General features: G+C 45.8%; 1 protein-coding gene across 3 annotated transcripts in view; it reads right to left on the bottom strand.

Annotated features, from left to right (window-relative positions):
* Positions 1 to 12,970, bottom strand: part of Nedd9 (neural precursor cell expressed, developmentally down-regulated 9) — a 134,370-nt gene that overhangs the window by 43,987 nt on the left and 77,413 nt on the right. For 2 of the 3 annotated variants that reach the window (XM_012951024.2, XM_045136672.1), the window contains exon 1: positions 6,004 to 6,091. The exons of the other annotated variant lie outside the window; for it this stretch is intronic. In XM_012951024.2, the coding sequence (XP_012806478.2) occupies positions 6,004 to 6,015 (12 nt within the window). In that variant the 5' untranslated portion in view covers positions 6,016 to 6,091. Of the gene's footprint in view, positions 1 to 6,003; positions 6,092 to 12,970 lie in introns of those variants that run through there. 3 annotated transcript variants of the gene reach the window in all.

The following is a 12,970-nucleotide window of genomic DNA, read 5'->3' as shown; positions in this document are numbered from 1 at the left end:
CGTGGGTGGGGGAAGTTCTCCAACAAGGCCACTTGTCTTGCAGAGCACCCTCCAGGAGTGCCCTGCAGCCGGCCACAGCGTTCCCTGGCGTGCAGAATCCTCATTAGGAGAAAGAACTACCACAGGGAGATGACTGGAATGTTCAAAGTAAATACGATGGACAGGGAGCTGTTGACAAAGTATAAACACGGCTTTGGGCTCCTCATCTTCTTTCCATGCCCATGTTCTTTGTAATCAGCTGTTGCCTAGGAAACCAGCAACCCCACTCTGGCATTTCAAGTTGGAAATATTGAATTTCTTCCCAACGGCCCTGTTGCATTTGTCTTGGCAGGAAGGCCTGGTAATTGAGTCTATATGTTTCTGCCGAATAGTGCCACAATCCTAGGGGTGGGCACTCCAAATCAATGCCCTAAAATGATCTAAAAATCAGAACTGGAGACTGACCTCTTACTTTCCCTTGACGTCACTCTGACTGGGGCAGGACTGAGGAGAGAGAGTTGAGGAAGAACTTCTCCCATATCCGTATCCCCCAGCTCACTTCCCTTGGATTCCATCTACCTAAATTTGATGACTTTTTTCTTATGACTTTCTCCTCCCTCACTTTTTCTATGTGTTGACAATTGTAGTGGAATCTTCCATTTACCTTTTTAGCTGTATAAAGTGACTGTCTCTAGATATCTATACTTATGTGGCTAGCTGGCCCTATGCCTCACCTTAGCCATGAAAAATTTCTATCACATGCCATCGCTATTCCTGCATCTGTACATATGTTATAGCTGTGTATACAACACAGCACATACATGGTATAGATAGTAGATATCATATAATAGTTACAACTTATCAAATGTCTACTATGCACAAGGAACTAGTGACTGTCATATATTAGATTCTTGCAGCTACCTAATAAGACAGGAGTGGCTTGTTGAAAATTATACTCTTTGAAAGAACCAAAAGTGGGATTTGAAAGCAAACATGTTCTTTCCAGCATGTCATGAGGCATTAAAATCCCTTTAAAAGGCTATTTGCATATATACTTTATTTAATTCAGCACTGAATTGCTGAGTGCCCACTATGAGTAAGATCCTGGAATTTCAGGAATATTAATGTTTATTAATAAAAATGCTGAAAACCTCAAGCCGATGACATATTAGCCAGTGGGACTATGTGCCGTAGGTATGCTCTTGGGTCCCTGTATTTGAGATCTGAGCCTTCTACCAGTCATATCCAGACCTATGTAGTACTCAGGAACACTCAACCCTCTCAACTTAGGAGCTGTGGTCCAAACATAAGCCTCTCACTAAGTCCACACGATCTTCTCAACGTCTACTGAGTATGGACCGCACAGAGAGAGCCATGATTAGCTGGCATCATCTCCTTCCATGAGCCTGGAGTCAGGCTTTAGAACCATAGTTGAAGGCAGTTACTGCTAGCTCAGGCTATCAATTTAACTTGCCCAAGATCACCGAGCCTTACGCCACAGCAAACAGAGACGTCTGTCTCCAAAGCCCACATGCCATCTTGACTCTACTACAAAAGCATATGAAACCAAGTCTTAATTTCAGTTCAAAGGCTTATCGATGGAGCTGCCTCTACATTAAGAAAGGACCAGCCACTGGTATTCAATGTGACTTACTTAAAGCTTGAGTTAGCTGAAGTTATCATTTAGATAGTGATTTGGTAGAAAGAGGTTAATAAGTAAGGCAATGCTAACAAGAGCAGGTCAGAGGTGAAACACATAAGACCTGCTTGGGGATTATGGGAAACAAAGGTTTAGACTTTGATTGCTTTGTAGAGTGGAGAGATAGGGAGGTTTCATAGTGGGAAGTGACAGGCTAATCTAGTCACGTAGGCACAGGGTGAGAACCAATGAAAGAGAGCAGTCAGGGGTCAGGGTTTCCCACCTCAGAGTCCAAGGACAGGGCAAGCTCAGGGGCTGAGTATATAACCTGGGGAGTCATGTCCATGTGATCTGTGGAGAGTGGGGGTGTCTGTCATTAGAGAAGCGTTAGGAATGCTCACTTGAAAACTTGTGATACGGCTAGAAAGACACAAAAGGGAGATAAAATGGGTCTTACACAGTGGACAGGAAGTTATTTTTGCTTTAAGACTGGGGGTGGGAAGGGCAGGAAGACACTGCAAAATTCTGAGAATAAAACTGACGTGCATTCTAACAAGAAAAGGACACTACAGGAATTTTCAGTATGTTATACAATGCTCAACTTGCTAAATTTGGTTTTATCAGAATACCCACAGATATTTCATTTTCATGTAAGTACATAGACGAGTCATTTAATTAGAAATGGATTTGCTAAACAAATAATAAAGGCATAAAGAATAAGGCTAATACTTTGGGAAACAGTGATCTTAAATTCATAGATATAACATTTTAAAAGCAGGAGGGGGCAACAAGAGTATTGGATTTGAATTGAATACAACAAATCATTTAGAAAAAAAAAATAAAGCCAAAATATCAAAGTAAAGAGAGAACTGAAATTTGTTGCAGGCTCTACAAGACCAAATAGACTAATCAAAAATGTGCTCTAGTTTTTCTCTTAAATCAGCTTGAAAAGATAAAGATTATCTGAAAGTTTCTCCCCAGAAGCCTTTGATTGTCCACTTTCTCCTTTCCTTGAATGATTTTGCCCCCAATTAACTCAAACACAAGTTCCAATTTCAGATTGTAACTTTAATTGTGTCGGCAAATTCCATCTGCACCTCTTGTTTAAGGCAAAACGTTTAGGAGTGAACTTGCTGCAGGGAAGACTAGAAAATCATTGACTTTTACAGGAGGCACTTACAGGTTCAGAAACTTGGCCAACCCCAAGGTTGCTGGCTCCTTAGCACCTGCTGAGTACCTTCCTGGCCTGAGCACGAAGTGGGCGGGTCTGGCCTGCTCAGTGGGCGGGGCCTAGGCCTGGCTTGCACGGTGGGCGGGGCTTACGCCTGCCTGGTGTGGGTGAGGCTATCAAATTGGGGCTTCTGCTCCAGGGCCAGGCTTAGGAACCGGTCAGGTCACTCAGCTTCAGGACAAAGGGCACCAACCAGCCACATTGGGATCCTTAGGAGAACCAACACCAACCAAGCAAACAAGAGAATGGGGGCATTTGGAACATACTCTCTATATTAAAGAGCTTTAGTGCAGAGCTCTTCCAAGCCCTCACATAACAGTCTCTTCTAAGAGAAATGGAACACGATGTTCCTATGACAGCTTTCCCGTGAGTGAATAATAACAAATAAATAGAGTAGGCTAGACATGTGCTAACCAAAAAGAGTTTACCTGCAGTGAGATTTTGCCTTCCACAGTCCCCTGCTGTCATAAATAACTGCTGGCCAGCCTGGAGCCGTTAAGGACTAAAGAGTAGAGGGTAATTGTTCTCCAGTTAAGGTCTCTGAAGTAGCTTGAAGAAACACTCCAACCTTTCAGGGCCTGATTTATAAATTCTCAATGATACATTTTTATGCTTGTGCTAAAGTTATAGTTTATAGAGCGACATAGTGTAGAAGAGATAACTGACTCCTCGATTTTGCAATCTAATAACTGTCTGTTTTTACTACTTAAGTAGCTCAAATTAAACTAGTTAATGCCAACTGTGTATTTCTTTTTGCCTTGGAGAACTGTCTAAAATATAAAGAGTCTGTCCTCCAGAAATACATGGTGTGAACTAATCTTGAACTTCCTGAGACAAGAAGCCATAGTTAGAAGGATGCTTTAGGAGCTGAGAGATTCCCCCCTCCTTGGATACTGGTGAAATGCTAAGTTTCCGGAACAGAACGCTGTGGTTCAAATCCTGTGCTCACCAGCTGGTGGAACTGGGAAAATCACTTAGTTTCTCCATGCCATAATCTCTACATTTGAAAAATGGGCATAAAAATAGGGCCTTATACCTTAGAGTTAGTGGGAGAGTTAAGTATGACGATCTTGCATATAAACCATATAAACCTTCACTAACATTACCATGCTTCTAAGCTTCAAGTCCTCAAATGACTAATTCTCTCCTGAGTAAAGTTGTCTGCTATTAACTAGTAGCTCTTCTAATAAAGGGAAAGTGGATGGTTTCAACTATTTTTTTTTTTTTAAATCATCAACATAGGGTGGCAACTTGTCATTTGTTTAGTTGAGGCATTCCAGAGTTTTGCTGGTGAAGTGGTCCACAGTCTAATACAAATCATGTATTCATATCACTTGGCATGTGTTCAACCCTGGTAAGAGCCAGCAAGGAGGAAGGTTCTCTCAATGAATTCAACAGCAATTTACATTGCCAGTCACCAGGATATTTTCTTTCCATAATGAGTAAAGCTAAGGCTGGAGAGATGGCTTAGCAGTTAAGGCACTTACCTGAGAAGCCAAAGGACCCAAGTTCAATTCCCCAGGATCCACATAAGCCAGATGCACAAGGTGACACATGCATCTCGAGTTCGTTTGTAGTGGCTAGAGGCCCTGGTATGCCCATTATTTCTATTTACCCTCCTCTTTCTTTCTCTTTCTATTATACACACACACACACACACACACACACACACACACATATTTAAAAAAAACAAATCTAAACATGAGGTCACTGAACAAAATGACTTTAGACTTTGACCCCTGTCACTTTCTGGGCTGTAGTACTCAATGCTAACTTCGTACATTTCACATTCCAGTAATATGTGAAGGAACACACTTTCTCTTTCCTCTGCAAATTAGTTTTTATTCAGTTACAGGGAGGAGGAAAAAAAAATCACTCGAGGAGGAATAATATCTTGTCCTGTCACTGCTCAGTGAGGAGACTGGAAAGTTGGGGTCAAACACTTAAAAAGAGAATGTCCCTGCTGCACAATCTTCGGGTCATGCTCCTCACAGTCCTCCCTACTTTTGCACAAAACAGAAAACTGTTAGTGACTTAATCATGGACACCCGGGTCTTCAGGTAGCTGAAAACTACATAACTTACAATAAAGACTGGACATTTTAAAAATGTTTTCAAAGACTGGACATTTTGACCTAGAACTTTCAACCAGACTTAGAGCTACTGAGCAAAAGACTGATCACAGAGGTTAGGCAGTTGGTATTGGCTAGGAAATATTTACAGTCTTATTCAAGAAATTCCGTGATTTCAGAGAAAAACAAAGTAACTTCTGGCTAACACAGGTCAGGCAATACAAGTGGTCCACCCACATGTAAAAAGCACTTTGTGGAAATCCATCTTAATGATTTCACATTTGTTGAGAAGTATTAGGACTCAGGTCTATTTAAAAAAATCGTGCTGAAGTCATTACCATATGCTACTGTGCACAGTCCCTTGGAAACTACTTGTCTCCTTAGATGGGATGTGCTGAGCCAGTCATAATCATTTTGCCAAGAGTAAACGCAGAGACTTTGATGCAAAAAATGCCCTGGAAAAGTAGTGCCGCCTTAACATTATGACTATGACATTCTCTTAGCTGTCCTAGAAATAAGCCAGCCGGAGTCTCCATACTGAGCCCATTCAAACCCCAATTAAAAGCATTTTTTTCCCCAGAAATGACCGATGGTCATTTATGTTTTCATTCAACACCATCTAAAGATGCAAGAATTCTCCATCATCAGTCCTGTAATAGTATCTGGATTTTCAGTTTCTTTCCCCAAAAGTACTGCTTGCCAGATCGAGTGAGTGATTTAAGTAAGGCAAAGGCTGAAAAACCGCATTCAGAGCCAGTGTGAGCGGCTCGGCGGACCTGATTCCTCCGGTTTAAAGTCTCGCCGGGGCCGCGGGAGGCCAGGCCTGGGGGAGCGGCTGCGCCTGGGGCTACCCAGCGCCCCGACGCCCCGGAATCGGCGGCGGCTGCTGTCCAGTCTAGCTCCTGCCCACGTCGCCTCCCCGGGTGAAAGCCCGTCCCCGTCCCGGGGCCGCGGGGCTTCCGAGCATTCCCCCGACCGCGCCACCTCCACGCGCACTCGGGATCCAGGCAGGGAAGCTGTCACGGCGGGACGGTGGTCACTCGCGGACACGCAGGCCCGGCTGTCTGGGAAAGGTCCGCTTACCTTGTGCTTCATGTCGGCGGCGGGCGGGCGGGCGGCGGAGCCTGGTCCCCCTAGTGCGGCCGCATGGAGCGCGCGGCACCGGCTCTCGGCGCAGCGCGGCCGGGCACAGCGAGCCCCGCCGCCCGCGCTCACTCTTTGCCCGGGAGGCTGGCCCGCCGCGGCCTTCATTTGCATGCCGCCCCGCCATTGGTCGACGGAGGAAAGGTAATGCCTACGCCCCGCCCACCGTGGCTCCTGCGCCCCGCCCACCCAAGAGCGTGTAATGTGATCATTTCTTTTTACGTGATCAGAAGGGTGGGAGAGGAAAAAAAAGCACCGAAAGTGGGATGTGTGTGTGTGTGGGTGGGGGGTGTTACGGAAACGGGGGCGTCCCAAACCTCGCGAAATAAAAATGAAAAAGGAAAGAAAGAGGAACCAGGCACAGGGGAGGAATTCCTTTTAAGCTGGACCTGAATATGTGCCCAGAACCCGCATTCGCGAAGCAGTGTGACAGCCGCGCTTCCCTGGGACCTGGCAACTGGTTTATAAACCCAAGTCATCCCCCAGCCCTTCCCCTCGCAACCGACATGAAACGAGCTGGGGAACAAAAGGTTTTCTGTCTCCAGGCCTCCTTTTACTAACCACCCCTGCTGGTGTCTCTCTCTCCTTCTCCCTTCCCCTCTCTTGGCTGGGTCTGTTTGCTTTTTTTTGTCTTTTCAGTGTTCAAAGGAGTGCGCAGCATCTCTCTGTAGAGGAGCTGGAAACAGTCTCCCTCGGTTTGAAGGAACTCGGAGCCCGCACAGGGGTTCCCCGCCTTCTTGTCAGAGCCTCACCCAGTGGGTGTCAGATGCGCTCAGCCGCCTCCACTGTCGTGGGTGGGCATGAAGGCTAGATGGGACCCTCAGATAGAGCTGGCCCTGGCCGTCCTGCACACATCACCAACTCTGAGCTCTGTCCTCTCGCTGGCTCCAGCTTGGAACACTGAGGCTTTTTTTTTTTTTTTTTCCCTGCTGACCTCTCTCCCAAGATGACCCATTAACCCACTGGCACTTATTATCCTGGGGACAACAACCGCAAAAAGGTGCCCACTGTTTGATAAGCCTGCTTACAAAGGCCAGATTCTTCAGTGAAGCACAGGGAGCCGGGTGTGTAGAGAGATTGTATTTCAAGATTTGTGTAGACAAAGAGAATCACCTCAAAGAAGAGAGAGACAGAAGCGAGGCAAACCTCCTTTCTGCAACCCTCCCCCCCCCCCCAGGATGGAGACTTGGTGAGTCTAGACAATAGCTGTCCCCAAGCGGGAGGCATTCCAACCAGACTACATGACTCGGATGGAAAAATCAGCTCTTACTCTTTCCCTAAATTGGACTAGAATCAGCCTTTTTTCCTTTCATTCTTTCTTTCCAAATCCCCAGTGGATTAAAACTCTACTTTTATGATGTAAGCAAAAGGAACAGGACAGCTGCTGTACGGCAGTGGTTGCTGGATGCCAGCTTTGCTGTGGAGCCCACGATCAACTGTGGCGCAAAGTCCCTTAATGTAAGCCCCTGTCAGCCATGGTGACGCCCACACACCTCCAGCCACCCCAGCCTTGGCCTTCCCTACTTCACACTCCCCAATGAGACTGAGTCCTGGTGACATGGCAGGGCCTCTGCACACACATGAGGCCCAGCGGTGAAGAGCACTTACTGGAAGTGTTTATGGAGGATGGTGGGTCAAAGGCCTCGATGCGCACCTCTAGCCTCCAGGATAATACGGAACATCCAGTGCATCTTTAGCATCAAGGAGGACTCCTCCTGTTCCCTTCATGAGTACTGAGTATGCAGCACTGACTCCTTCTGCTCCCTTCATGAGCACTGAGTATGCAGCACTGACTCCTTCTGCTCCCTTCATGAGTACTGAGTATACAGCACTGACTCCTTCTGCTCCCTTCATGAGTACCGAGTATGCAGCACTGACTCCTCCTGTTCCCTTCATGAATACCACATATACAGCACTGACTCCCACTTCCTTTGAGAGTACTGAGTATGCAGCACTGACTCCTCCTTTTCCCTCTGAGAGTACTGAGCATGTAGCCCTGACTCCTCCTATTCCCTTCATGAGTACCAAGTATACAGCACTGACTCCTCCTGTTCCCTTTGAGAGTACTGAGTATGCAGCACTGACTCCTGCTCCCTTTGAGAGTACTGAGTATGCAGCACTGACTTCTCCTGTTCCCTTTGAGAATACTGAGTATGCAGCACTGACTCCTCCTGCTTCCTTTGTGAGTACTGAGTATGCAGTACTGACTATCCCTCTCCCACCTGAAGGTTTCAAAACCCATTCCCAAAGCCCATGCCAGGTCTTTGTGAAATTCCATTCTCCAGTGAGAAAGCAGATTCCCTTCAAACGACCCTCCTGTGTTTTTGATTCTGTGCTGGGCAGCGAGACACTGAGAATCCACTGGAAGTCTGTTTCCACACAGCATATGTTGGTGTATAGTTAAAATTCCATCAAGGGAAACACACTTTTGGAATCGTAACATATTTCTCAACTTCTTGATTTCACTGTCCTTAAGTACTGAGGAAATGATAATGCCTATCTGTTAGGGTTATAATGAGGGTTAGATGATACAATGTCAATAGGAATGAATGGTCTTGGACATATCAGGAGACCTTAATAAATGGTTACTCACTGTTCCTACCGTATTAGCCTTAGAATTATCATATATTATTTTATTAAGTGATACGACATTATCATTATAATATATAAACAACATCAAATATTTAATTATTATATTAATGGTATCTGTTATTACTATTAAATTGGTGTTGGCGTAGAAAGTGAAGCCTGTGGAAATAGGTGGAGGGCCCCCTTCACTCCCCTCATTCAAGTATTATTCTTCATAGGCAATTCTCTAAGTTTTAATTTTTTTATTTTATTCTGTTTATTTATTTGAGAGAGAAAGAGGCAGATAGATAAAAAGAGAGAGAGAGAAGGAGACAGAGAGAAAGAGAGAGAGAGTGGGTACACCAGGGCATCTAGCCATGGCAAATGAACTCCAGATGCATTTGCCACCTTGTGCATCTGGCTTGCATGTGTACTGGGGAGTTGAACCTGGGTCCTTAGGCCTCACAGGCAAGTGCCTTAAGCTCTAAGCCAACTCTCCAGCCCTCCAGTTTTTTAAAACGCTTAAAAAATATTTTATTTTGATTTTATTATTATTTTTAAATTTAATTTATTAGTTTTCTTTTCAGCAAATACAGGCAGTTTGGTACCACTGTTTAGGCTCATCTATGATCTACCCCCTCCCACTGGACCCTCCTTGTTGATGTAAATGGATCGTGCATTGTGGAGTTAGCCCACAGTTATTGGTATGATAAATGTCTCTGCAAATCATGACCCAACATGTGAGTCTGACATTCTTTCCGGCCCCTCTTCCACAAAATTATTTTTATTTTTTGAAAGAGAGATGGGGGGGAGAGAGAGACAGAGAGAATGGGTATGACAGGACCTCCAGCTGCTGCAAACAAACTCCAGATGCATGCACCACTTTGTGCACCTGGTTTTATGTGGATTCTGAGGAATCAAGCCTGGGTCCTTTGGCTTTGTGGGCAAGTGCCTTAACAGCTAAGCCATCTCTCCAGCCCAAGTTCTCTAAGTTTCATAAATGTCACTTGAGCACTGACCATGGCCAGATATTTTTCTATCTGCAGAGGCCCAGAGCTTCTAGTGTAAGGAGAGCAGGAGAACAATCCAATGAATGTGTAATATGAACTGTAGTGATAGATACGATGAAGAAAAGTTAAGTAGAGAAAATATCTACAGGAAAACAGCCTCCCCCACACCCCCCGTATGTGTGTGTAAGGTGTGTGGGTGTCTTATTATAGATAAAGCCATCACTCAGGGAAACTTCTCCAAGGAGATGATTTTTAAACAGAAATTTGAAAAATGCGAGGGATGCAGGCACTCCCAGATATGAAGAAAGAACGTCCCGGAAAGAAGTGAGCCCCAGGACAGGGTTGGAGGTGACACGAACTCCATGTGTTTAGGAACAGCCAGCGGCCCTGGGTGGTTGGAGTGAGGTACAGAGGACAGAGGCAGGAGGAAGAGAGCAAGCATTCCCTCTTCCTGCACCCCCGCCCCGACCCTCAGTGAGGCAGGAGACCACTGGGTGTTTGCAGCAGGAGTCATCTGCTTCTCTCTGCTGTCCCCCTTTGTGTCAACACTCAAGGACAGCAGCCTGTGAACTAGGACATTGTGCTGTGGACTCCACGCCGCTTAAGTGATGTAGATAGTTGTAAGTTCACTAGAGTCATCTAGTATGTCCGATGACTGAACAAACAATCCTTCCTCATCTATTACCTGACACTCTGGATGTCCAAAGGATGCTGAAACGGAACTGTGTAACTGATTCATGTGGCATACCTAGCAGGGCCGTGGTACCCGCCTAGAGTGGACTAGCACTCTGCCTAATAGACACCTCTGCCAGCCACCTTGTTACCTCCCTCTCCATCTGCTAAGGCCACGCTAGACCCGTGTGCAAGCAGGAGCCAGGGGAATGGCACTCTGACATGTAAGTGATCTTTTAGCTGCCATGGGTCATTAGCAGGGACACAGACAGAAACTATGAGCATGCTAGATGTGCCCACAGGTCTGAAGGAGTGGAGGGCAGAACCTCAGAACCAAGATGGTGAGCAAGGACAGGGGACTCAGGGGGGCAGCAGTATGGTCAAGGCCCTCACGGAGGCGGGTGGCTTCTGCTCAGAGGCTGGGTGTGGTCACTGATGGGGAGCCACCAGCTGCAGTCACAATAAGTTATACATTAGGCCAGTTTTTGGAAGCTCTTTCTGATCCACTCTAATGGTTTCTGTTTAGTTTTCCTTGCCTGAAATTTCTCAGCATCGTCGCCTTTCTAATTCCCAGTGCACAGAGCCCACGACATCAGCACCAACTGCTAGTGACAGTGTAATGCCATAGAGAACAGAATCCGACTATGTCCAGAGCTCACTCTCCCCTTCTGTCCTTCCTTCCTCCCATCTACCCCTAGTCACGTGGGAGTGTGGTGGGGGACTCACCGATTCCAGGACACTCTTGCTCCTTCCTGACTTCGCACAGATGGCTCGCTCTGCACAGAATGCCCTAGCTCGTCTTCTGCTGTCCCGCCGAGCCCAACACTAATTCCTTTGTGTGCGCTGGTCCACAGCCCCACCCTGCCCACCTCGCCCTTTCAGGACTGATCTCTCCTTCCCTTCACTGTGGCCCCATTGTGCTTGGAACATGGCTCTGTTCTAAGTGCTTTTCCATGTTTGCATGGCAATGCTGTGTGGGGGTCTGCTTCAGCTTTGGGGTGAGTTCCTGAGGGACAAGGTGGTGTCTCGTGTCCCCTTGAACTTTGTAGGTGTTTAAGTGCCGGCTGTGCGGATGAAGACGAATGTGTTTTCAGAGAACACATGTGTGTGCCAGCGCCCAGGAAGGAAGCAGGAGAAACATGCGCCTCCAGCAGCACCCATGTCACGTTCATTAAGAACAAACATTGCACGCACCTTGTCAGAGCCAGTGCGAGGCCTTGGCAGTTCTGTATTTATGAGCTAGGAATAGATTTTCCATTTCTAAGTGGCTGGAGGAAAACAAAAGAAGTCTGACAATTTGAGGGATGGGAGAGTTTTGTGAAATCAAATTTATGCTTATAAATAGAGTGTTGTTGGAGCACAGGCATCTCCACTCACTTAGACACTGCCTTCTGAGCTGCAAGAAAGGGTTGAGCGGTTGCCACTGAGCTGGTAACGTCCACAAAGCTACAGATAATGAGATAATAAAATAACCAGGCACAGTGGCACATGCCTGTAATCTTAGCACTCGAGAGGCTGAGACAAGAGGATCAAGGACTATGGGGTTTAGCAGTTAAGGTGCTTGCTTGCGAAATCTAAGGACCCAGGTCTGATTCCTGCATATCCACACAAAGCCAGATGCACATGGTGGCACATGTGTCTGCAAATGATCTGCAGTGACTGGAGGCTGTGGAGCGCCCATTCTCTGTCTCTCTCTCCCCCCCCCCCTCTCTCTCTTGAATAAAAATAAATAAATAGGATCAAGGAAGGAGTTAAGGACAGCCTTGTCAGTGAACTTGAGACCAGTCCTGCTAGATGAGACCTTGTTTCAGAAAGGAAGAAAAAGAAAGAACAAAAGAAATGAAGGAAGAATGGAAGGAGAAAGAGGAAAGGGAAAGAAGGGAAAGGAAAGAAAAGAAAAGAGAAAAATAAAAACACAATAGTATCTGATACTCCACAGAAGTGTGCTGACTTATGCTCTGATATAGTACAAGGTGTACCGGGCCCTGGAGTCACATATTTCCACATCTAGAACAACTTAGAAGCTGAATGAATACTAGATCGCTTCTAGTTTCTAATTTATCAGTTTCTTTTTTAAATCTACCTACAGCAAAATATTTTTTAAAAATTGTAAAAAAATATTGGGGGCTGGAGAGATGGCTTAGTGGTTAAGGCATTTGCCTGCAAAGCCAAAGAACCTCAGTTTGATTCCCCAGGACCCACGTAAGCCAGATGCACAAGGTGGTGCAGGCGTCTTGTTTGTTCATAGTGGTTGGAGGCCCTGATGCATCCATTCTCTCTCTCTGCCTCTTTCCCTCTCTTGCGCTCTCAAATAAATAAATAACATTTTTTAAAAAGCAATTGGCCACACAATTTTTCCATTTAAAAATTATTTTATTTATTTATTTGCAAGCAGGGAGAGAGAGAAAGAAAGAAAGAAAGGGAGAGAGAGAGAAAGGGCACTCAAAGACCATTGGCTGCTGTAAATGAACTCCAGATACATGTGCCACATTGTGTATTTGGCTTTATGTGGGTATTGAGGAATCAAACCTGAGTCATTAGGCTTTGCAGGCAAGGGCCTTAACTGCTAAGCTATTTCTCTAGCCCAGAACTTTTTCATTCTTTTAAAAGAAATATTTTGTTTGCAAGCAGAGAGTGATAGAGGAGAGACAGAGAAT

This window comes from Jaculus jaculus, chromosome 17, assembly GCF_020740685.1.
Source record: "Jaculus jaculus isolate mJacJac1 chromosome 17, mJacJac1.mat.Y.cur, whole genome shotgun sequence".
Classification (NCBI taxonomy): Eukaryota; Metazoa; Chordata; class Mammalia; order Rodentia; family Dipodidae; genus Jaculus; species Jaculus jaculus.
Note: the sequence above shows the minus strand (reverse complement) of the source record. Positions and strands in the feature narration are given on the sequence as shown.